The sequence below is a fragment of the Hylobates moloch genome, unplaced genomic scaffold, assembly GCF_009828535.3.
Source record: "Hylobates moloch isolate HMO894 unplaced genomic scaffold, HMol_V3 SCAFFOLD_7, whole genome shotgun sequence".
Classification (NCBI taxonomy): Eukaryota; Metazoa; Chordata; class Mammalia; order Primates; family Hylobatidae; genus Hylobates; species Hylobates moloch.
The window spans coordinates 101,165,855-101,192,025 of NW_026652282.1; the positions used below are offsets into that span (position 1 = coordinate 101,165,855).

Sequence of the window (26,171 nt, forward strand, 5' to 3'; positions counted from 1 at the left end):
ACAGGTGTGAGCCACTGCGTCCAGCCTATTTTATGTTTAAATTAATAGACTTTTGTTTTATTTAGAACCAGCTCTTTTGTTTACAGTTTTGGGTGAGATGCCTGCTCCTACTTCACCTTCTGCCATGAGTTAAAGCTCCCTTAGGCTTCACCAGAAGGTGAGTGATGTCAGATGTCAAAAATTTAATTTCTCAAAACTCATAGCTATTTAGTAAAGTTAATAAACACACTTAGCTTCACACTTGAATGCTGTTACTATTTATTGACATCAAAACAAAACAAGCTGAGACTAAAAGTTGCTATTTAACAGGAATAGACATTGGTGCAGTTTCCTTCCTGGAGAGGGTATGCACTCAGATCATGAGACCTAAGATCAAACACACTGGATTGTCAAGAGTCAAACAAGGACTACATTTTACCTCTTAATAGAAAAGATGCTGACCACAAAACACAATGTTTAAAAATATTCTTTACGCTAAGCTCATATAAGCAAACAAAAAACTAAAACTAACCCTAAAACTTTAGGACATTGGATACAGAAGTAACATAACTATTTAATTTTTGCATCAACGAAAGTGTGTTCTATCCTTCACTGTACTTGTACTACAAGGACATGCTTGTTGCTTCTACACTACCCAAAGTCAACACTTATCATCAACAATGCAATAGAACTAGATCGGAACAAGGCTTCAAAGCGACTCTGCTCCACCCAAATTCAGAAAATTCAATTCAGGATGAACAACAGCTTTTGATTTTAGAACCAGCTCTTACTTTTCTCTCGTGTCATATGTGATGAAGTCCTCACTTGACAATTCCCCCTGCAAATTGCAATGCATGTCCTCGCCGTCACCTTTTTCTGACACTTTAAAATTAATTTGTAGAAATTGCAAAAGCAATGAAATTGTACTTCCAATTCTGAACCTCTGATCAGATTCCTGCTTTGACACAAGACTTACTCCTCTGCAGTGTACCCCACCAGCACAGCGACTCCCTTTCTCTCTATTCTTTGCCCTGAAGGCACTTCTGGATTGCTTAACGTGTGCTCTTTGGCTGCCTAGACAGTCAGGACACCTAAGGCCATCTGGACTTATCACTCCTCTCCTCCTTCTTTTCTATGGCTAATACCACTTTCCTGCTTCCTTTCTGCTGCTGAATCTCCAGACTTGGTGCTGTCATCAGGGGGACAGAGTCGATTTCGGCTTCGAGCTCCTGGTTGGTAAAGCTGCATCGCTGGACGATCCTGAAGTACAATAAAATATGTTACTGTTACAACAACGCTACTAAGCTTTTATATGGGATTTTTAAGAGTCATAGTTATGTATGAATATATACTCAAGTGAAGTCATTTAAGACCAAGAATGTGAGGGCATGGTAAATGACAACTTGCCTACTTTCTCTCTCCATCTCCAAAGAAAAGCAACCATTTGATAATTACTATTTTATATGCTTGGGTAAATTTTTTTTTGGAGATAGGGCCTCACCCTGTCACCCAGGCTGAAGAGCAAGTGGGATGATCAAGGCTTATTGCGGCCTGGACATTCCAGACTCAAATGATCCTCCCATCTCAGGTACCTAGTAAGTGGGATTATAGGCACGCGCTACCACACTGGGCTGTTTTTACATTGTTAGTACAAACAAGCTCTCCCTATGTTGCCCAGGCTGCTTTCCAACTCTTGGGCTTAAGCGATCCTCCTGACTTGGCCTCCCAAATTGTTGGGATTACAGGCATGAGCCATCATGCCATGTCCTAAGTGCCAGTTTTAAAGGAAGCACAGAAGATAGAGGAACACGTTAAATAACAGCACGGGGATGTAATCTGCCAATTCAGAACAGGAAAAGCCCTACAAGACAAATTGGTTTCTGCAACAAATGGTAGGAAAACAAGAGAAGGGGAAATTGTTTAGATTAAAAGAAAACTTGGCTGGGTGCAGTGGCTCACACCTTTATTCCCAATACTTTGAGGGGATCGGCTGAGCTCAAAAGTTTGAGACCAGCCTGAGCAACATAGGGAGACCTCATCTCTCCAAAAACCTTGAAAATTAGTTGGGCATGGTGATGCATGCCTGTAGTCCCAGCTACTCTGGAGGCTGACGTAGGGGGATGGCTTAAGCCCAGGAGGTCGAGACTGCAGTGAGCTGAGATTGTACCACTGCACTCCAGCCTGGGTGACATAGCAAGACTCTGTCTCAAAAAAATAAATTAAAAACAAAAGAGAACTGAAGAAGACATTTCAAGGAAGCATAATTTGTGGAATTTGTTTAGGTCCTATTAAAAAAAAGACATCAGGCTGGGCACGGTGGCTCATGCCTGTAATCCCAGCACTTTGGGAGGCTGAGGCGGGAGGATCACCTGAGGTCAGGAGTTCGAGACCAGCCTGGCCAACATGGTGAAACCCTGTCTCTACTAAAAATACAAAAATTAGCCGGGCATGGTGGCTTGAGCCTGTAGTCTGTTATTCAGGAGGCTGAGGCAGGAGAATCACTTGAACCCGGGAGGCGGAGGTTGTGGTGAGCCAAGATCATGCCACTGCACTCCAGCCTAGATGACAGAGCGAGACTCCGTCTCAAAAAATAAATAATTAATTAAAAAAAGACATTAATGAAGCAATTGGGAACATATGAACACTGAATAGACAGGACATTAAGGAATTATTGTTAGCTTTGGTGTGAAAATGCTACTAGGGTAATATTAAGAGTACTTATCTCATATACTGAAGTATTTAAGGAAGAAATTCTGTGTAGGGTTTGCTTGAAAATAATGTAGTAGGGGTAGGGATGAGGTAGAATAGAAAGAAGGTTGGCTATGAACTGCTGGGTGATGGGTACAGTACATGGAGTTCATGATACTATTTGCTTTTTTTTTTTTTTTGAGACGGAGTCTCACTCTGTCTCTCATGCTGGAGTGTGGTGACGCGATCTCGGCTCACCGCAAGCTCCGCTTCCCGGGTTCACGCCATTCTCCTGCCTCAGCCTCCCGAGTAGCTGGGACTACAGGTGCCCACCACCATGCCTGGCTAATTTTTTGTATTTTTAATAGAGACAGGGTTTCACCGTGTTAGCCAGGATGGTCTTGATCTCCTGACCTCGTGATCCGCCCGCCTTGGCCTCCCAAAGTGCTGGGATTACAGGCTTGAGCCACCGCGCCCAGCCGGATTTTTTGCATTTTTAGTAGAGACAGGGTTTCACCATGTTGGCCAGGCTGGTCTAGAACTCCTAGGCTCTCGCAATCCACCCACCTCAGCCAGCCAAAGTGCTGGGATTACAGGTGTGAGCCACCGCACCTGGCCCATCATACTATTCTCTATTCTACTTTTGTGTATGTTTACAATTTCTATAGTAAGTTAATAAAAGCCCAGACAAGACTGAAATAAAAGTTAGCCGGGCGTGGTGGCTCACGCCTATAATCCCAGCACTTTGGGAGGCTGAGGCAGGTGGATCACGAGGTCAGGAGATCAAGACCATCCTGGCTAACACGGTGAAACCCTGTCTCTACTAAAAATACAAAAAAATTAGCTGGGCGTGGTGGGCGGCGCCTGTAGTCCCAGCTACTCGGGAGGCTGAAGCAGGAGAATGGCATGAACCCAAGAGGTGGAGCTTGCAGTGAGCCAAGATTGTGCCACTGCACTCCAGCCTGGGCGACATAGCAAGACTCTGTCTCAAAAAAAAAAAAAAAAAGTTGCAGATGATTAAAGTTCCCCTTTAAAAATTCTATAATAACAGTGAACTAGCCCTTTCTTTACACTTGCAGGAAAAGGGAAAAAAACCCTCATAAACAAGTTTAATGACAAGCAGCACCTTGTTTCTTATTCGATCTCTCTTGACCACTTCTTCTTTCTTTTCAGTTTTTTCTGAGCTGCCTATTGATTCTGTACTTTCAGCCTTCTTTCCTTTATCCCGAAGTGTGTCTTTCTCTTTTTTCATTTCTTCTTCTTTTCTCTTAAAAGTCTTCTCTTTCTCATAGCGCTCCTTCTGCCTACGGCGCTCTTCTTCTTGCCGCTTCAGCCTCTCTCTTTCTCGAAGTATGCGCTCCTGATCTCGTTCATATTCCCGTTCCCTCTCCCTGTAGTCTCTGCCACTCTCATCTTCAGGTCTGCATGAAAAACAAATCTGAGACAGAACCCTGAAATATCTTATAATCACAAATGCAGGAACACTATGATTCTGATTTGGCCCCTGCAATGAGGTTGCACTTTTAGACCAGAGTGAAAAATACTAGTGTTTTAAGAAGGAACAAAACTCCAAAACCATTCACCCAGATTACAAGAATATTCTGAAACCGTTCCTCCTCATCCTCCTGCCCTGTATAAAACAGCTTATCTTAATTCAGGTACATGTCCAGGACATAGCAGCAAAACTAACATGTATAAATCAAACATAACAAAGAGTCCTTGACTACTGACCTCTTTGGTTTTTCATCTTTAAATTCACTATCAGAACGCTTGGGCAATGTACAACTTTGCCCACTGGCTCTTTCATCACTGAGATTCTCTTTGTCCAATTTCTTGGCTTTTTCTCTTTTGTCCAATTCTTTTTCATCTCCTTTTTCTGGCTTCTTGAGCAGCTTTAAAGATAAAATGTTTATTTTTATTTTGAAGGCTGGGACATTATCTTCTATTAAAAACCCAGTATACCAAATATTTAAAATTTAGACTAGACAAGGCCCCCATCTCTGCAGGTATGCTTAATCTTTCAGGTGAACAACTAGTGCACAAGAGTAGTAATTTACTAAAAGGATGCTATTAATGTTAAAGTGTTATCCACTTGAACGAAGTGGTTTAATCACTTTGTGGCAATAGGATCAAGACTCCTTTGGCTTTTATTCTGAGGCAGGGTCTCGCTTTGTTGCCCATGCTGGAGTGCAGTGGCATGAACATGGCTCACCGCAACCTTGACCTCCTGGGCTCAAGTGGTCCTCCTGCCTCAGCCTCTTGAGTAGCTGGGACAACAGGTGCACACCACCACATATGGCTAAATTTTTAATTTTCTGTAGAGACAGGGTCTCACCATGTTGCCCAGGCTGGTCTCAAACTTCTGGGCTCACACCATCCTTCTGCCTCGGCCTCCCACAGTGCTGGGATTACAGGTGTGAGCCACTGTGCCCGGCTTCCTTTGGCTTTAAATGGGTCAACCTTTAAGTGAACCAATGCATACTTCGAAGTATGCTTCTGTAGCAAACCAGCATGTTGATATAACTTAATGGGAAACAGCCCACAAATTTTAAGTGATAGGCAGATCGTTTCTGTTGGGACTGTTTTTATGTAGTACTTGGAATGACAAATACCTTGGTCACCAAAGGAGAGATCCATTGCAGGAATAATTTTGCCTTGAGCCTGAGAATAACATACTTATGATGGTACAATTATCTTGCCAATAGAGATTAATAACAAGATTTGGCATTTGATTTAAACATCTAAATGCCTCATACAACCAAATAGTGAAGTTCCATCTCTACTGAGTAGGAACTCTGTATTTAATGCCATATTTACGCATGTTCAAAAATGCCATTGTTTTTTACATCGCTGCTATGAATCTCTCGAGAATACCTCCAAGTGTTGGATAATCAGAGAGATTCTTAGACAAAATAGAAGAATTTCAAGTCTCAGAGTGAAGGCATCATACAAGATTCATCTCAGGGTGAAGGCATCATGTAAATTACTAAGCAAAAGGCAAAGCACCACAAGACGTAAGCACGAAGCATTTTGGCACACAGACAGCCACTGCAAATGGTGAGTCCAAAATGGACACTAAGAAGGCACCAGTGTAAAGTGAGGATACCATGTGCAGGTTTCATTGGAAGTGCTCTTATTTCTCCAATGAACATCCTTATTAGAAACCAAGGTGTTCATTAATAAGAACATTAATGAATGTCTCTAGCATGGCTGGCTCTACCTTCTGCCTTGCTGATTGTTAGGAATAGCAAGTCAAGTCACTTGTGGCATAGCAGACAGAGAGATTGCTGGAAAGAATTAAGATGAGAAACTCCATCCTCCCCCAAGCCCCTCATCACCAGTAATGAGCCCCGTAGAGACATAGGGAACCCTTGCTACATAAACTGCTGAGTTTTCAGGAAATAAAATAAGGAGACCCTGCCGCCCTCTCTGTGAGATTTGGACTTTATCTGAAGTACTAGGTACTAGTACTTCCCCAGGAAATATGTTGAAACAAGGGCTGCCCAAGCCATGCCCTTAGAAGGGAAGTGGCAAGGTTGGGATCTTTCTGCAGGTTTTCTTCTTCCCAAATGCAATGCATGAATCCGAATCTGCTGCTCACAGATTCCCAGCTATATGCAGGAAGATACTACGGGAGTCATGTGAGAGAGAAAGGCACATATTGCAGGGTATTTATCCCTAGTCCTCCCACAAGGCAGCCAGTTATGAGAAGCACATAAGATGGGAAAGAACTATATAGGCATGGTTGTCCTCTGGCTGTGGGTCAATGAAGCTTCTGGGTACACAGCAGAGCATCAGGAAGTCACCTGGGCTTCCTTTTGAAGTAGAAATTTATAATAAAATAGCTCAGCTTTTAAGAAGACTCAAGTCAACCTGAAGCGGTTTTCAACAAGTAACACTACCACCACCACCACCAAAAGGACTTATTAGCTAAGACCTGTGTGTGTGACATGATACTAGATGTTCTGTATCATGTACTTGGTCCTTACATTTTTCTGATTCACAGCTTGTAACAGAAACCTGTGTACCTGAAGACAGTGGAAAACAAACAGATGAGGTAACTTCATGTATCAATTATGAAGGAAAAGCTGAATAAAACCCATAAATCATGCCAGCCAGCCCTAAGCCCTCATTTACTATGAATTTAGAGGACAGTAGTCTAAAAATCAAACATTTTCAATGACAAAAATAGCACAGATCTGCACTGAAGAAATAACATACTACTTAATCCTTTTAAATGATCTTAAATTTAAAAACTAATGCTATTAGTATTATAGGAAAGATTTTTATTGGATCACTTCCCCCCAAAAAGAGAACAAAAACAAAACAAAAAATTCATTTACACCAACACAAGATGCATGCATATTTAAAGAAGTAGATACATGCAATTTTTAGCAACATGCAGTTTCAATATTCTCATACCTTAATCTTTGGTTCATCCTTTAATTTGTCCCTTTCTGGAATTCTGTCTATCTTCTTTAGCTTTTCTATATCTTTCCTTTTTCGTTTCTCTTCTTCTTTCCATTTCCTCCTCTCTTCTTCTCTTTGTCTTTTTCTTTCTATTTCTCTCCTCCTTCTTTCTTCTCTCTTTTCTTCTCTCATTCTCTAGAAAGAAACATCAACACAAGCCTTCAAATAAAATAATCATCACCAAAACCCTAATAAATCCCGAAGGCATGGTACGCCCCAACCGAATAATCTTTCCTTCCTACTTTCTACAAAGTGGCATTCTACCACCGTTATCCCCACTCCACCCAGAAAATGAAAGGCAATGAAGACCAGGACCTGCTAATATTAGTCTTCCACTGCTGCCTTACTATCTCTCCAGAGGCTTTCAGAATATCAAGAGTGTCTCTGGGACAATCTAAGAACATTCCAGGTTTGTAGAGTGAACTCCTGGTCCAACAACCAGAGTAAAGGAGCAGGCCAGAGAGTGAGACCAACAAGGCAAATCCTTAAAGCGTAATGGTGGAAAAAGCAGCTATTTCTCCTCTAGAAACCCAATGCTCTTAAAATGTTTATAGAATGCAAAGCAATTAAATTAAAGTATTGAGAGAACTATAAAGACAAAAGATTTACCTGCTTGTTTTTCAGGAAGCTCAAAAGTGGGGTTGTCTTTTTAGCTACATAAATGTAAACAGATTATTAATAATACTTATCAACCCCTAGAAACGATTCCATTTTCTGACATTCCCCGCCAACCACCCAAGGTGGGAAAATGTGTACACCCCTTATGCGGAAAGATCACAATTGTAATATCAGAAAGAAGTTTTACAGCATTCGATTTCAATAATACGGGATTAAAATACCTTTTAAAAAGTGAAGAAATTAAAATTAAAACAACAAAATAATTTATTAAAAAAGTCATTCCCAATTGATGAGAATTAAGTACTTAGGACATTCTCTTGTTTTACTGATAGGAGTGTAAACTTGTTCAACTGGAAGAAGTTGGGGGGAAGGGGCTAAAAATATCTAATCTTTTTGACCCCATAATTCCACTTCTGGGAATTTATTCTAAGAAAGTTACCAGAAATGGGCTTATACTATCCATCTATTAATAAAAGTCAAGTTTTGGAAGAATATTTTTCATTTTCAACATTCTGAATAAGCTATTAGCCTTACAGCCATCTTTTAAAACACATATTCCTGGCCAGGCACAGTGGCTCATGCCTGTAATCCCAGCACTTTCGGAGGCCAAGGCAGGCGGATCACTTGCGGTCAGGAGTTCGAGATCAGCCTGGCCAACATGGTGAAACCCTGGCTCTACCAAAAATACAAAATTGGCCGGGCGTGGTGGCGGGCACCTGTACTTCCAGCTACTAGGGAGGCTGCGGCAGAATCGCCTGAACCCAGGAGGCGGAAGTTGCAGTGAGCCAAGATTGCGACACTGCACTCCAGCCTGGGCGACAGAGCAAGACTTCATCCTACACACACACACACACACACACACACACACACACACACACACACAGAGAGAGAGAGAGCGAGCGAGCGAGCAAGCAAAAAAAAAAAAAAAAACACATATTCCTTAGGATAAATTCCTGAGTGGAAATCCTGGCTCAAAGATTATGCTCATGTTTAGAGCTACTGATACAGTAGTGACAGCCTATTACTGAGAACCAACATCCAAGCTAGAATTCCTCAAGTAGTTTTCAATTTTGCAGTAACTAATTTCATTTTTTGGTATTTTCAAGTCAAAATTTTTTTAGGAATATGAACTTATTACTAGGAAATACCAAATGACCTTCAAAGGCTTACCACTGTCTAAACGTTCCTTATCAGTCATCGAACTTTTTGTATTCATATTACATTTGTGTGACACTAAATAGGTCAAAGAATTTTTCCCACATTAATGGATTCTCATAATGCTGTGAGGCAGGTATTACCATCTGCATTTTACAATAACAGTCTCAGAGAAGCTAGTAACTTCCCCGAAGTCACACAGCTAGCAACTAATGGAGGTAGGAGACTTAGGTACTGTGATGAAAAGGCTGTTGCCCTGATTCTTTTTGCCCACTTACCTATTAATTCTCTATTTTTTGCTTCTATTTCCTCTAGCAGTGTCTCTGGAGTAGATGTCATTTTCTCATTATCTGTGGCATAACTTTCCAAAAACTTTCTATATTCTGGATCTAAATAATCATTTAAGGAAACAGAAAATATAATAGACTTTAAACAAAAAAAAGACATCTAGGATACGGATTTATCAAAGATGATAATTTTTTACTTCATGGAAGATAAAAAAAAAACCAAACCATACCCACAAGGTAGACTATTTAGAGCTTAATTGGTCTCTTGCTCTCAGGACTCCTATTACTGATACTCACTATAGGAATCTGGTATAACATGGGGTCAGGAAAAATGAGACGCCATGCATTATAACAGAACCACTAGGGGTATTACATAGTTTGCTTTTAAAAATCACTGTCCTACTAAACTAAGTTAGGTGTTCCAAAAAGATAAATTAGAGAGAAGTCCTAGATGTGGCACTTGAGGTGATGAGAATTCCTGGAGTTCTCTCCTAGACCTCTGACATCAGAAAGTGTGACACATCTAAGCCATTATATTGCTTGTTTCTATGTGTCACTTGATCAAGTCTTCCAGATCTAAATCTGTAATAAAACCAGTATCACAGCTATGTGTTATTGAGTCTTTACTGTTATCTTTATAAAATACCTGTAACAGTAACAAATGATGGAAATTAGATGATTCTAAAGTATCAATCTGATATAAAATATGGTCCTAAGTCCTTATCCAACATAAAGAGTTGTGTAACAGCTATCTAACATAACATTACAGAGGTCTCAAAATCTGGAGCCAGTGTACCTTAAAAGGCAATTATTTTGGTTTTTCAATTCTTGTATTTCTTTCTTTGTTTCTTTCTTTTTTTTGAGACGGAGTTTTGCTCTTGTTGCCCAGGCTGGAGTGCAATGGTGCAGTCTCAGCTCACTGCAACCTCTGCCTCCCGGGTTCAAGCGATTCTTCTGCCTCAGCCTCCCAAGCAGCTGGGATTACAGGTGCCCGCCACCATGCCTAGCTAATTTTTGTGTTTTTAGTAGAGATGGGATGTCACCATGTTGGCCAGGCTGGTCTCGAACTCCTGACCTCAGCAACTCTGCCCACCTTGTCCTCCCAAAGTACTGGGATTACTGGAGTGAGCCACCGCACCTGGCCTCAGTTCTTCTACTCCTGTTCAACCTAATACTATGTGTGTAGCTAACTGTATATCCAAAGATCAGAAAATAGGAGTGACAACTTCAGCTACTTTATACAGTTACCTGGGTATGGAAATTTTCCCATGACAGTTCAAACCTTCTTCTTTATAAATATAATGGAAACCAAAAGTCAAATAAATAATCATAAAAATGGTGAGGCCTCGGCCGGGCGCGGTGGCTCAAGCCTGTAATCCCAGCACTTTGGGAGGCCGAGGCGGGTGGATCACGAGGTCAGGAGATCGAGACCATCCTGGCTAACACGGTGAAACCCCGTCTCTACTAAAAAATACAAAAAAATTAGCCGGGCGTGTTGGTGGGCGCCTGTGGTCCCAGCTACTCGGGAGGCTGAGGCAGGAGAATGGCGTGAATCCAGGAGGTGGAGGTTGCGGTGAGCCGAGATCGCGCCACCGCACTCCAGCCTGGGGGACAGAGAAAGACTCCGTCTCAAAAAAAAAAAAAAAAAAAAAAAAAAATGGTGAGGCCTCAAGAAGCACCTGTTAAACTTTGAAACCTGATTTTTTTCCACTATTTTTCTTTTTTTTTTGAGACGGAGTTTCGCTCTTGTTGCCCAGGCTGGAGTGCAATGGTGTGATCTCAGCTCACTGCAACCTCCGCCTCCCGGGTTCAAGCGACTCTCCTGCCTCAGCCTCCCGAATAGCTGGGATTACAGGCATGTGCCACCATACCCGGCTAATTTTATATTTTTAGTAGAGACAGGGTTTCTCCATGTTGGTCAGGCTGGTCTCGAACTCCTGACCTCAGCTGATCCGCCTGCCTTGGCCTCCCAAAGTACTGGGATTATAGGTGTGAGCTACCTTGCCTGGCCTTTCCACTATCTTCTAATCAATAAACCTATGGTGATTTGTTACTCAATAGTCAACATTATATTGTTCAATGGTTGAAGAATGAAATTCCCTAGCCAAAGAGAGCAGAGATTCTGTGCAAGAAACTCTCTCTAGTCTAACAATTAAGCAAAGCTTCCATCGGCAAATAACATTTCTCACTTACTTTATTTTGTATATTTTCTAATTTAAAATTTTGGGGTCGAATTAACTCTCACAAAGATATTATTTTTAAAAACCCCACAGCAATAGCATTATATAATTAGAGCTATACTGTACCATCATCGATAGTCCCGACTTTGGTATCTCTTTTCTTAGTCTTCTTTTTGGCAGCTTTTTGAAAAGGTGCAAATTCTACTATAGCGGGATATTCCTGACCTGTTTAGAAAAAAAATACCACACTTGCTATAACAAAGAAAATGTCAAAAGTGGATATAAGGGAATCAACCCATTGCTTTCCATGACTCTTTTGATGGCAGTCATCTGAAGAGGGTCTCCCAAAGGCATAAAGCACACTGGCACAACCATAATCAACATACTACAAAAGGAGCCACAAATTCACACTGATAATGTAGTGAAACCATATGGCATGGAAGTAAAATATTCATATAAATTCAACTTATAAAATGTGATATTTTAATGTGAAAAAGACCCTACAAACTAATTTTCATTTAAAAATGTTAGAAATCTTCAAAATAGGCAAATCTATAGAGACAGAACGTAGATTAGTAGCTGCCTGGAGTTTGGGGTAGAAGTGGTGAGAAGAATGAGGAGTGACAACTAATGCATGAGGTTTCTCTTAGGGGTGATGAACATGTTCTAAATTTAGATTGTGGTGATAGGCTCACAAGCCTATGAATATACTAAAATTCACTGAACTATATACTTTAAAAGGGTGACTATTTCAGGCATGTGAATTATATCTCAATAAAGCTCTTATTTTTAAAAAGTGTAACTATGTGAGATGATGTGTTATGTGAGGTGATGAATGTGTTAACTTGATTGTGGTAACCATTTCATAATGTATACATATATAAAATTATCACGTTAGGCCGGGCACGGTGGCTCACGCCTATAATCTCAGCATTTTGGGAGGCCGAGGTGAGAGGATCACTTGAGGTCAGAAGTTTGAGACCCACCTGGCCAACATGGTGAAACACTGTCTCTACTAAAAATACAAAAATTAGCTGGGCTTGGTGGCACGTGCCTGCAATCCCAGCTACTCTGGAGGCTGAGGCATGAGAATCGCTTGAACCCAGGAGGCAGAGATTGCAGTGAGCCAAGATCACGCCACTGCACTCCAGCCTGGGCGACAGAGTAAGACTCCGTCTCAAAAACATAAATACATAAAAATAAAAATAAATAAAAATACAAAAATTAGCCAGGCGTGGTAGTGCACGCCTGTAATCCCAGCTACTTGGGAGACTGAGGCAGGAGAATCACTTGAACCCGGGAGGCGGAGGTTGCAGTAAGCTGAGATTGTGCCACTGCACTCCAGCTTGGTTAAAAAAAAAAAAAAAAAGAAAAAACAATTATCGCATAGTAAGATTTAAATATATATTATTTTATTTGTCAATTATAGCTCAATAAAGCTGGGGAAAAATCTGTTAATACTTAAAAAAAAACACCAGGTCACCAAAAGCACAGGCAACAAAAGTAAAAATACAGAGGGTAGATCTCATGTTAAGTGTTCTTACCACAATAAAACAAAAAGATGAAGTATATCTCTTATTTAAAAAAAGTAAAAAATAAATTGGACAACGTCAAAATTAGAAACTTCTATGCATCAAAAGACACAATCAACAGAGTGAAAAGGCAACCCATGGAATGGGATAAATATCTGCAAATTATATTATCTGATAAGGGGTAATATCTAGAATATACAAAGAACTCCTATAACTCAACGACAAAAAACCAAATAACGCAATTTAAAAAATGGTCAAAAGACTTGAATAGACATTTCTTCAAAGATAATATACAAATGGCTAACAAGCATATGGAAATATGTTCAACATTACTAGTCATTAGGGAAATGCAAATCAAAACCACAATGAGGTATCATCTCACGCCTATTAGGAGGACTACTATCGAAAAGCAGAAAATAACAAGCATTGGCAAAGATGTGGAGAAACTGGAATACTCATGTATTGGTGGGAATGTAAAATGATGCAGCTGCCATGGAAAACAGTATGGCAGTTCCATAAAACATTAAAAATAGAATTATTGGGCCAGCCTGACCAACATGGTAAAACCCCATCTCTACTAAAAATACAAAAATTAGCTGGATGTGGTGGTGGGCACCTATAATCCCAGGTACTCAGGAGGCTAAGGCAGGAGAATCACTTGAACCCAGGAGGTGGAGGTTGCAATGAGGGAAGATCGCGCCATTGTACTTACTCCAGCCTGGGCAACGAAGGCGAAATTCCATCTCAAAAACAAAACAAAACAAAACAAAACAAAAAAGAACTACCAGCGGGGCGCAGTGGCTCACACCTGTAATCCCAGCACTTTGAGAGGCCAAGGCGGGCGGATCACTTGAGGTCAGGAGTTTGAGACCAAACTGGCCAACATGGTGAAACTCCGTCTCCACCACAAACATAAAAAATTAGCAGGGTGTGGTGGCAGGCGTCTGTAATCCCAGATACTTGGGAGGCTGAGGCAGGAGAAATGCTTGCACCTGGGAGGTGGAGGTTGCAGTAAGCCAAGATCGTGCCACTGCACTCCAGCCTGTGTGACAGAGAGAGACTCTGTCTCAAAATAAATAAATAATAAAATAAAAATAGAATTACCAAATGACTCCAGAAATTCCACTTCTCGGTATATATACAAAAGAAGTGAGAGCAAGGACTCGAATATTTGCACATCTGTGTTCATAACAATATTGTTCACAAATAGCCAAGAGTGGAAGCAACTCGAATACCCCTTGACAGACAAATGGATACACAAAATGTGATATACACATATAATGGAATATTAGTCTTAAAAATGAGGCTGGGGCAGTGGCTCATGCCTGTAATTCCTAGCATTTTGGGAGGCTCAGGCAGGCAGATCACTTCAGGTCAGGAGTTCGAAACTAGCCTGGCCAACACGGTGAAACCCCATCTTTACCAAAAATACAAAAAATTAGCCAGGCGTGGTGGTGGGTACCTGTAATCCCAGCTACTTGGGAGGCTGAGGCTGGAGAATTGCTTGAACCCAGGAGGTGGAGGTTGCAGTGAGCTGAGATCATGCCACTGCACTCCAGCCTGGGCAACAAAGTGAGACTCCGTCTCAAAAAAAAAAAAAAAGATGAAGATTCTGACACATGCTACAACATGGATACACCTTGAAGATATTATGCTAAATGAAATAAGCCAGTATGTTTCCACCTATATGTGGTACCTACAGTAGTCAAACTCATACAGACACAAGGTATAATGGTGGTTGCCAGGGGCTGGAGTAAGCGAAATAAGGAGTTGTTTAATGGGTAAAGAGTTTCAGTTTTTCAAGATGAAAAAGTTCCCAAGATTGTTGCACAACAGTGTGAATATACCTTAATGCTACTGAACCTACACTTAAAATGGTTAAGATGGTAAATTTTATGTTACGTGTATTTTTACAAATGCAAAAGGAATGAGGCAATGATATATGTTATATGTTACAACATGGACGGACCTTGAAAACATTGTGCTAGGTAAAAGAAGCCAGTCAGAAAAGACCACATATTGTATGATTACATTTATATGAAATGGAGGGAAATCATAGATACATAGATTAGTGGTTGCCAGGGGCTGGAGGGAGAGAATGGGAGGTAACTACTAATAGATATGGGTTTCTTTTTGGAGGGATGAAAACATTCTGGAATTAGTACTGATGGTTGTACTACTTTGTGAATATACCAGAAACCACTGAATTGTACGCTTTAAGAGAATGAATTTTATTATAGGTGAGTTATATTTCAATACAAAAACCCCAAGTGACTAATGGGAAAAAAATTCACAAGCACCCTGTCACAGAATGTCAAAAACAAGGTATCCCATCCTTAAATCATTGGCATGTAGACATAAGCAAAAAAATAAAAGTAAATAGAATTGACCAGAAGGCATTGCAAAGCAGTCATGGAGGAAAAATTATGTTGGGAATCCCAGTGAGTACAGAATCAGATTAGCTTCAAAACTGTGATATATTAGGCCAGGCATGGTGGCTCACACCTGTAATCCCAGCACTTTGGGAGGCTGAGGCGGGTGGATTGCTTGAGGCCAAGAGTTTGAGACCAGCCTGGCCAACATGGTGAAACCCCATCTCTTCTAAAATTACAAAAATTAGCTGGGTGTGGTGGCGCACACCTGTAATCCCAGCTAAGTCGGCAGGCTGAGGAAGGAGAATTGCTTGAACCCAGGAGGCGGAGGTTGTAATGAGCCAAGATTGTGCCACTGTACTCCAGCCTGGGCGACAGAGTAAGACTCTGTCTCGGAAAAAAAAAAAAAAAAAAAAAAAGAGAGAGAGAAGAAAAGAAAAAAACAAAAATAAAAACCTAAAAACAAAACGGTGATATATTTGAGAAGGAATAGATAAACCAGACTGAAACAGAGGGAAATTGTGGAAGACAGGCTGAAGAAACAGAAGTGAGGCCAGAATATGGAGGACCCTGACTACCAGGCTAAGGAGTTTGGACTTTTTCCCCCAACTGTTAATTTAAATCATTATTTTCAAAAAGATTAATTTCATGGCAATATAATAGACTGAATTATACAAGAATGAAAAAAATGGAAAATCCTGTAAGTTTAGAGACAGTGGTTGTCTAGGCACGAAGTGATGAGGACATAAAGTGTGACTGTTTAAGTCTAGGTGAACAAGATATTAAAAAAACAATAAAATCCAGCCTGGGCAACATAAGCAGACCTTGTCTCTAAGATTTAAAAACAAAACAAAACAAACCAACAAAAAAAAAACCACAATGGGGAAAGGATAGTCTCTTTAATAAGTGGTGTTGGGCTGGGTATGGTGGCTCGCACCTGTAATCCCAGCACTTTGGGAGGCTGAGGTGGGGGGATCACTTGAGCCCAGGAGTTCAAGACCAGCCTGGGCAACATAGTGAGACCCCATCTCTATAAAAAATTTAAAGAAAATTAGCCAGGCATGGTGACATACATCTGTAGTCCCAGCTACTGAGGAGGCTGAGGTGGGAGGATTGCTTGAGTCCAGGAATTCCAGGCTGCAGTGAGCTGTGATTGTGCCATAGCACTCCAGCCTGGGTGGAGACCCTGTCTCAAAAGATAATAAATTGACAAGATTAATAACTTACATGTAAGAGATTTTAAAAAAGGAAAAAATCAAACACAACTCAGATTTCCAGGCTAAGTAACTAGAATCTAGTTAAATATCTACTGGAATAAAATAGTTGGAGTGGAAAAATAGCTGGCTTAGGGAGATTAATAAAAGTTAGACAAACAGTGGCAATCCTTCAATTTTTACTGGCATAGTCCCTGACAAAAATTTAATTTTTACCAACTTTGAAGTAATATTGAAAAAAACAAAACTAAACAAGAAGACACACTATTTACCTATAATTGCAAACCAAAAAGAAAAGTGGCAAATGGCAGCTTAGATACTCTCTGGCTAAATGTAGGTAGCAGACAATACAGTGTTAAAGCAGAAATGTGTCTTCCCTAGACTGGACCTTTCTGGATATAAAGTAAGAGATGTATCAAGTTTCTTTTTTTTTTTGATTTTGAGACAGAGTCTAGCTGTCGCCAGGCTGGAGTGCAGTGGCGTGATCTCAGGTCACTGCAACCTCTGCCTCCCGGGTTCAAGCGATTCTTCTGCCTCAGCCTCCCGAGCAGCTGGGATTACAGGCGTGGACCGCCACATCTGGATAATTTTTTTAGTATTTTTAGTAGAGACGGGGTTTCACCATGTTGGCCAGGCTGGTCTCCATCTCCTGACCTCATGATCCACCTGCCTTGGCATCCCAAAGTGCTGGGATAACAGGCGTGAGCCACCACGCCGGGCCGAGATGTATCAAGTTTCATGTTTTAATTATATACAACTTTGTGAGAATGTTAAACAGTATCCCAACTGGGAACTGTTGGCTTAATGGATTTAAATTAAATAAATGTTTGTCCTGCCGGGCGCGGTGGCTCACGCTTGTAATCCCAGCACTTTGGGAGGCCGAGGCGGGCGGATCACGAGGTCAGGAGATCGAGACCACGGTGAAACCCCGTCTCTACCAAAAATACAAAAAAAATTAGCCGGGCGTGGTGGCGGGCGCCTGTAGTCCCAGCTACTCGGAGAGGCTGAGGCAGGAGAATGGCGTGAACCCGGGAGGCGGAGGTTGCAGTGAGCCGAGATCGCGCCACTGCACTCCAGCCTGGGCGACAGAGCAAGACTCCGTCTCAAAAAAAAAATAAATAAATAAATAAAAAAAAAATAAATGTTTGTCCTTGAAACAAAGTAATAAAACTTATCAAACAGGTTTAAGAGTCACTTATCAGTACTGCGGCTGAAACTCTATAGTCAAAACAGCAGGTTTAAGCCAGGGCAAAAAATGTGTCACACGAGAAGGAAACAGTTGCAATTTCACTCAGTTGATCAAACTAAAAAAATAGTAGGTTAATAAAAATAACCAAGGACTGTGAAAAGTCACGTCTATTTATAAGACTGCAATAAGCTTATTAAATGTGTAAAGCTCTAGGAAGCAATGCAATGCACACATTGTCTTAAACATACAAATGACAAAGAAATTCCCTTTTTACTTCAGTTACCAGGACTCACCTTTATTGTCAAGGAATACATAACCATCAAAGCGATCCCTGAACAAAATAATGTCCTCTTGGTTTTTAAAGTTGATGTATGCTCTGGCATACATATGAGGATACAAACTGCAGAGAGGAAAGCAATTATGTAAATGTACTTGCAGGTGTCTGGCCCATTTACAAGTATGCATATATTAAAGACAAGCTCAAAAATCAAATGGAAAACAGTAGGATAAAAAGAATGAAAGAAACCTTTTTCATTTACCCCGTTCCTTTTTTTTTTTTTTTTTTTTTTTACCTCGTATCATTAGAAAAAAACTCAAAATAATCATGCTCAGGCATAGGTTGAAGATGTTCCTGAAGCTGCTCCTTGGTCAAAGTGGGAGGTAATCTTCGAATTACCACCTTAAGAAATGCATAAGGAAAATAAAATTAGTACAGATCAATTTTCTCTCATACCTGAAAGAATCACAGTTCCTGAAGGCTGGGCTTTAAAATATGAGATCACTTGTAAAAACCCAGGAGAAAATATTCTTCTGCAGCCCAATGCTCAGAATTAGTCAAACATAATAGTAACGCGGTTTAAAAAAACCCTTGGAAATGAGAACCACCTGGAGCAAGGAAACAATCGCAGGTTTTGCTCTTTACAGCAGCCCTGCAGTTTACCAGGTTTGTGCATCATTTTCGATCACCCATTTTTTAACAGATCTAGTGGCAAGAAATTAGTAAGCCAACCCTGGTCTTTGTGGGTGCCACGAAATCTTGATTTAGTAACAAGTTTCTCCCACGTCCAACACATCTTAAAACAAAATCCTTGCCCATTGAACTTAAGAATTCAAAACTCTAACGAATACAAAAAATCCACCCATTGCTCTCAAAATAGGATGCTCTCGATCTGCCCTCCCGTACCATTAATCACCCTGCACTCTCCCCCAACTCGCCTCCATGAATAATATTCCCATCCCTCATGTCTCCTCCACTATTTTCCTCCCCAATTACACCTTTAGTTCCTCATTCTTTATACCGTCGCTCTCCCCTCCCATTATCATCTCACAGCTCTGACCTAAACCCTTCCCTTTTGGGGAGTCTCTCCTTTTCCTCACCCCCACCCAGGATTTGGCCGGGAGGGGCGCTCCCCATTTCGGGTGAATGGATGAACCAGGATGATGCGACTTCCATTCAGGCGAAGAGATAGAAGGGGAACCTGAGAGAGAAAGGGGGCAGCCCCATTCCCAGCCATCCTCCCCGCGCTGCGGACTCGTCCCGCCCTCTCCCGGGCCAGCGGCCGACCCGGCACCTTGCTCAGCGCTTCTTTCTTCTCCTTGTTGCGATCCTGCTTATCTTCCCCCTTGGAGCTGTCCCCCGAGGTCCCACCACCGCTGCCTGTGGCCCCGGCGGGGGTTAACAGGGTTACTCGCTTCTCCTTAGGCCTGTGCTCCTTCTCTTCCTTCATGGCTACGTCCCCTGCTGAAGCGGCTTGGCCGGAACGGGGCTACCCCGGGCACCAACGGCTCCCGGGAAGCTCCTGTCAAAGCTCCGCCCCCAACAAATGCCCCTTGTAATAAGTCGGGCCCCAAGTTCCATTGGGTCCTGCCAAGCTCTCGCGAGACTTGGGCCTTTCCCAGTGCAAAGGTTTTAACACCTGGTTTTTACTTCCCCCCCGCCAAGTTCCTGCGCCACCCAATCCCCTCGCGGCCCAGACTCCCTCGGGGCCCGCCCCTTCGCGCGTCATTAGCAACTCCGCCATCTTGAAGTGACTCTGTCGGGGACTACAAATCCCGGCATACAAAGCAGCTACCCGCTTTTGTTGGGCGTTCAGGAGCCAGAGATATCTCAGGGTCCCTGTTTGTAAGTAAATCGAATCCTTTCATCTTCAGAGTTTTTCAGGTCGAAAGATAGGTTCTGCACGCTTAGTTTCCATCAGATAAACTCAGTGCCGTCCAAATTTTGCCTCACTAGGGGATCGACTTGTATTTTTTATCATTGAATTCAGAGGCTTTAGAATTTATTTTCCTACAACTAAAAGAAAAAGCCTAACATTTAAAAAAACTTTATTTTCCTTATATTGATTAGGATTTACAGATACTTAGTAAACACTACAATATTAGCCGAGTTCAGTGGCGCACGCCTGTAGTCCCAGCTGCTCGGGAAGGCTGAGAAGGGAGGATCTTGAGCCCAGGAATTCGAGGCTGCAGTGAACCATGATCGCGCCGCTGCACTCCAGCTTGGGCGACAGAGCGAGACCCTGTATATAAAAAAGAAGGATAATAATAAATAATCACAAGATACTGATATTTAAAGGAGTAATATGACCAAAATATACAAGATTTGTTTTCATCACCTTATTTTAGCAAAAGGATCCTTCTCCCCAGGTACTGATGTTCCACAGGGAGGGGAATAAAAATAAAACCCAACTTGATTTAGTTGCGATCATCGTCTTCACTTAAAAAGGGCCAATTTTACATTATTTATAATAACTCCAAACTGGAAACAATCCAAATGTGAATCTCACAGTGATTATGTTGAGTGACAGAATCTAGACACAAAGAGAGTACATGTACAATTCCATTTATATGAAATTTTAGAAAAGATAAAACCACAGTGATAGAAAGCAGATCAGTCGGCCAGGTGTGGTGGCTCACGCCTGTAATCCCAGCACTTTCGGAGGCCAAGGTGGGTGGATCACCTGAGGTCAGGAGTTCGAGACCAGCCTGGCTAACTTGGCGAAACCCCGTCTCTACTAAAAACAAAAAAAATTTGCAGGGCGTGGTGGCGCATGCCTGTAATCCCAGCACTTTGAGAGGCCGAGGCAGGCGGATCACCTGAGATCAGGAATTCGACACCAGCCTCGCCAACTTGGTGAAACTCTGTCTCTACTAAAATACAAAAATTATCTGGGCATGGTGGCAGGCGCCTGTAGTCCCAGCTATTTGGGAGGCTGAGGCAGGAGAGTCACTTGAACCTAGGAGGCGGAGGTTGCAGTGAGCCGAGGTCGCACCACTGCACTCCAACGTGGGTGACAGAGTGAGACTGCATCTCGAAAAGAGAGAGAGAGAGAGACAGACACCCATAGAGGACAGAAACCAAATTAAAGATGCAATAGGAGCCCAAGGCAGAAAGCTGCCTAAGGGCCAACTCCCATTTTTGCCGACCTCTAGAATGCACTTAAATTTTCTCACTCCAATTGTCCAGCCTGTTCTTGGATTCCTATTCCTGTGGCTAAAACTGTTTCCCTGTATTTGGCATCTGGTACTCTTGCTTTCAGTACCTGGCCGTTCTTATGAGCCTTGTTTATGCATCTGCCTCTGACTTACTGCTTAGCTCTGCACTTGCATGTTGGTAGTGTATGCCTCTGTTTTGGTGTCCTTACTAGCTTTAAACCACCAGCTATTTGTCAGTTGCCAGAATAAAGTGTCCCAGGGCTCAGTCCTTAGACCTCTTTTACATGTACACTCACTCCTTTATTAATCTCATTCATTCTTTTGGCTTTTCTCTCTTTGCTGACAACTCTACTCTAGAATTTACATGTCCAGGCCGGGCGTAGTGGCTCACAGCTGTAATCTCAGCACTTTGGGAGGCCAAGGCGGGTGGATCACCTGAGGTCAGGAGTTCGAGACCAGCCTGGCCAACATGTGACATCCCGTCTCTACTAAAAATACAAAAAAATTAGCCGGCGTGGTGGCGGGCAGCTGTAATCCCAGCTACTCGGGAGGCTGAGGCAGGTGATTTGCTTGAACCCGGGAGGTAGAGGTTGCAGTGAGCCGAGATTGTGCCAGTGCACTCCAGTCTGGGCGACAGAACGAGACTCCGTCTCAAAACCAAAACAAAACGAAAAAAGAATTTACATCTCCAGCCCATACCTCCCTGATGATTTCCAGAGTCATGTATCCAACTGCCTATTTAACATCTCCACTTAAGACATCTAATGTGCTCAGCCACTGAATGCATCCAAAACTGAACACTTGATCTTCCCCCACACCAACTGTATTAGCCTCCTATTCCTGCTGTAACATTACCACAAATTTAGTGGGTTTAAATAATGCAAGTGTATTATCTTACAGTTCTGTAGGTTAAAAGTCCAACAAGGTTTTAGCTTTGTCCTGTGAGGGGGCAAAAAAATATAGTAATAATAAATAAATAAATAAATAAATAAACAAACAAACAGTCCAATATGGGTCTCACAGGGCTAAAATCAAGGTGTTGGCAGGACTGAGTTCCTTCCTGGAGGCTCTAGGAGATAATAGATTTCCTTGTCTTTTTCAGATTCTTGAGGCGGCCCATATTCCTTGGCTTGTGAACCCTTCGTCTTCAAAGCCAGCAGCATAGCATCTCTCTCTGACCCTGCCCCTACTTCTGTCTATTGTCTGTATCTCTTTTATTCTCTGCCTTGCCATTCCAAGTTTTTTTTTCAGGGTCACAGCTCACTGAAGCCTTAAACTCCTGAGCTGAAGTGATCCTCCTGCCTTAGCCTCCCAAATAGCTGGGACTACAGGTGCATGCCACCGTGCCCAGCTAATTTATTTTTATTTTTGTAGAGAAGGGGTCTCACTGTGTTGCCCAGGCTGGTCTCCAACTCCTGGCCTCTGCACTTTCCCCTTTCACTTTTAAGGACTCCTGTGTTTACACTGTGTCCACCTGTAAAATCCAGGATAATCTCCCTATTTTAAGGACAGCTGATTAGCAACCTTAATTTCCTTTTACTATATAACCTAACATAGTCATGGCTTCTGGGGATTAGGATGTGTACAACTTTGGGGGAGATATTATTCTACCTAACACATACTGTAGACTTCCTTTTTAATGAAACTTTTAATTGCAGTATAACACATGTACAGACAAGTGCACTAAAAGTAAGCATCCAGCTTGCTGAATTTTCACAAAGTGAACACACTTATGTAACCAGCATGTAGATCAAGAAACAAAACATTGCCAGCATGCCAGATGCTCTCTTCCTACTTGTTCCCAGTCATTTTCGCCACCAAGAATACCACTATCCTTTTTGCAGCTACATCCTTCTATGAATGACTTCTAATACTATTGAGTTTGTCTGCTTTTTCTTTTTTAGCAGCTACATCCTTCTATGAATGACTTCTAATACTACTGAGTTTGTCTGTTTTGAACTTTATGTAAATTGAATCATACAGCATGTATTCTTTTATGTTAGGCTCCTTTCTGTCAACATTTATGACTGAGATTTATTTATTTAGAGACGGAGTCTTGCTCTGTCGCCCAGGCTGAGGTGCAGTGGCGCCATTTTGGCTTACATCTTGGCTCATTGCAGCCTCCACCTCCCAGTTTCAAGCGATTCTTCTGCCTCAGCCTCCCGAGTAGCTGGGACTACAGGCGTGTGCCACCACGACCGGCTAATTTTTGTATTTTTAGTAGAGATGGGGTTTCACTATATTGGCTGTTGGATACAGTGAGTTCTAGATTTCTCTTTAAAGAATCAGTATGTCAGTATGTTCAGTTCTTTGTCCTCCATTGTAACTTCCTCGTAGTTTCAGTAAACATTTTCCACCAGTTTTCATCAGTAGTTCACATCTGTTCCCCTGGTTACCTGCTCCGTCCTGACTCACCCCGATCATCTGCTTTGACCTGAGTCACCCCGGTCACCTGCTCTGACCTAAGTCACCTTTAGTTACCTGTTCCTAACCGTCCTTCCCACCAAACTACTGACCCCGCCACTCTGGCTCATACCCCTGGTCTCTTTAAAGTAGCCAATCAGAATTAGCTTAGACTGTGTAGTCCAACCCCAGCCAATAGGGGAGCGACACAGCAGTAGGGGTTACCTGTGTCAGGAATAAGAACCCCTTCCCCTCCCTTGTTCAGGTGTGCTCTCGCCATTACTCCATTCACGAGTTGCACCCTTCTATAGAAGTAAAAATTGTCTTGCTGAGAAAATTAAATTTATGTTCGAGTGCTATTTCTTTGTGGCACCGAGAAACAAGCATTTTGTTTCTAACATTGGCCAAGCTGGTCTTGAACTCCTGACCTCGTGATCCGCCTGCCTCGGCCTCCCAAAGTGCTGGGATTACAGGCTTGAGCCACCACGCCCAGCTCATTTATGTTATATGTAGCTGTGGATTATTCCTTTTCACTGTTACATAATATTCCATTGCATGAGTCTGCTACAATTTATCCCACTCTTAGGGGCTAATACAAATAGTGCTGCTGGGATTTTAGTACATATTGTTTGATGATTCATGTCAGATACATACCTAGGAGTGGAATTGCTGGATCACAGAGTAAGCATATGCTCAACTTTAGTAGGTACTACCATAGAGTTTTCCAACAGGGTTGTACCAATTTACACTTATCAGCAGTGTGTGAGAGTCCTGATTGCTTCATACCCTTCTCAACATCTGGTATTGTCTAGTGGGTGTGTAGGGGTGGCTCATTGTAGTTTCACTTTGCATTTCTCTAATGATTAAGTTAAGCACCTTTTCATACATTTTTCACTGTGTGCCTTTCTATCCTTTTGGTTATTGCACCAGGTTATTATATTATTTATGCCAGAGCAAAAGAAACAAAACAAAACAAAACAGGGATGATGATATGGCTCCTTTCCACCAAGTAAGGGGGAGAACAAGAATAAGTGTGTGTGTGTGTGTGTGTGTGTGTGTGTGAGAGAGAGAGAGAGAGAGAGGGAGAAAGAGAGCTGTCCCTAAAGTTCCTCACACCACTGATTCTCACAGTTTCACTGTATGCTCCAAGGTTCCTCTTCCCACTTCTGATGATGAGCAGTATCATGTTTGGGACCCCACTTTAGAAAAGCAGAAGGAGGCTCTGCCTGTAATCCCAACACTTTGAGAGGCTGAGGTGGGAGGATTACTTGAGCCCAGGAGTTCGAAATCAGCCTGGGCAACATGGCAAAACCCATTTCCACAAAAAATTAAAAAATTAGCTGAGTATGGTGGCACACACCTGTGGTCTCAGCTACTCAGGAGGCTGAGGCGGGAGGATAGCTCGAGCCCAGGGGTTAAGGCTGCAGTGAGCTGTGATCGCGCCACTGCACTCCAACCTGGGCGACTGAACAATACCCTGTCTCAAAACAAACAAACAAACAAACAAAAAACCCAGAAAGAAAATATCTATACACAAATGGAAGAACCTTACTTTAAAACATCTTCCCTGCCCTCCGTTGAACAGGCTACTTTTAATAAATTGTCTTGCCCGTTTTTTATTAATTCCTTTCACAAATAAAACTCCTTGTGGAAATCTTGTGGAACTGCCTGGTGTTCAGCTCCACCTAGCTTAAAGGTGGTTTAACATCCAATTTTAGGATCAAATTGACTTTTATTTAAATGTTATATTCAATGTTGTTTTTAATTAATTCTTGACCCAGATCAGCTCTGAAATTATCCAAATTCTAAACAGACAATTAGGAAAGGAGTTGGATAATTTGTACAGTACAAAAAATTATTTCACATGAGCGCCTGCTGATCCTAATATTACCTATGAAAGAAAGGGTAATATTTTATAAATTAGCCAAATTAAAAATATGTATGAGAACGTTGGACTCCTTCCCAGTCCGTGCATAAAGGAGGCTTACGTAGTATAATTATTTGAAGTACCTTCCCACAGTTTAAGGATTATAACAAAAGATGTTAACCAGCTATTCCCGATGTCTACTGATGACATAAAACAGGAGGAGGTGGCCGGGCGCAGTGGCTTAGTAATCCCAGCACTTTAGGAGGCTGAGGCGGGCAGATCACTTGAGGTCAGGAGTTCGAGACCAGCCTGGCCAACATGGTGAAACCCCATCTCTACTAAAAATACAAAAATTAGCTGGAAGTGGTGGCGAGCACCTGTTATCCCAGCTACTCGGGAGGCTGAGGCAGGAGAATCACTTGAACCTGGGAGGCGGAGGTTGTGGTGAGCAAGATCGTGCCACTGCACTCCAGCCTGGGCAACAGAGTGAGACTCTGTCTCAAAAAAAACAGGAGGAGCTAACGAACAATATAAGGAATTCAGTCACATGGGAAACAGAGATGAATTTCTCAATTAAGAAAAGTTTTTAGTTTAAAATTGGTAGCTGAGCCTTGGAGGAGTGACATTAGATTCTGAGGGAGAATACAAGTTGAGTATGCCTTATCTGAAATGCTTCAGGCCAGAAGTGTTTTGGATTTCAGAAGTGTTTCCAATTTTGGAATATTTGCATATATGTAACGAGATAACTTGGGGATGGGACCCGAGTCTCAACATGAAATTCA

The 26,171-nt window shown here is 42.0% G+C and overlaps 1 protein-coding gene across 2 annotated transcripts; it reads right to left on the bottom strand.

Annotated features, from left to right (window-relative positions):
- Positions 1-246: 246 nt before the first annotated feature.
- UPF3B (UPF3B regulator of nonsense mediated mRNA decay) lies at positions 247-19,486 on the bottom strand. Of its 2 annotated transcripts, XM_032757517.2 has the most exons (11): positions 19,256-19,486; positions 18,257-18,363; positions 17,978-18,084; positions 11,504-11,602; positions 9,189-9,299; positions 7,747-7,790; positions 7,090-7,272; positions 6,657-6,695; positions 4,399-4,559; positions 3,794-4,088; positions 247-1,239 (listed from the first exon to the last, which is right to left on the bottom strand). In XM_032757517.2, exons 1-11 carry the CDS (start codon positions 19,409-19,411, stop codon positions 1,090-1,092), a joined length of 1,452 nt encoding a protein of 483 aa, XP_032613408.1. In that variant the 5' UTR covers positions 19,412-19,486; the 3' UTR covers positions 247-1,089. The 2 variants fall into 2 exon arrangements, with proteins under 2 accessions (XP_032613408.1, XP_032613409.1); XM_032757518.2 differs by lacking the exon at positions 6,657-6,695.
- Between the last annotated feature and the right edge of the window lie 6,685 nt (positions 19,487-26,171).

What these genes read in the sequence shown, in the direction of transcription:
- UPF3B (XM_032757517.2), bottom strand. Translation starts at nt 19,411, where the DNA reads ATGAAGGAAGAGAAGGAGCACAGGCCTAAGGAGAAGCGAGTAACCCTG. An exon ending in TTTTTTTCTAATGATACGAG is followed by an intron (nt 18,085 to 18,256) that starts GTAAAAAAAAAA and finishes TCCTCTCTGCAG; the next exon opens with TTTGTATCCTCATATGTATG. An exon ending in GAGATCGAATAAGAAACAAG is followed by an intron (nt 1,240 to 3,793) that starts GTGCTGCTTGTC and finishes ATTGTACTTCAG; the next exon opens with GATCGTCCAGCGATGCAGCT.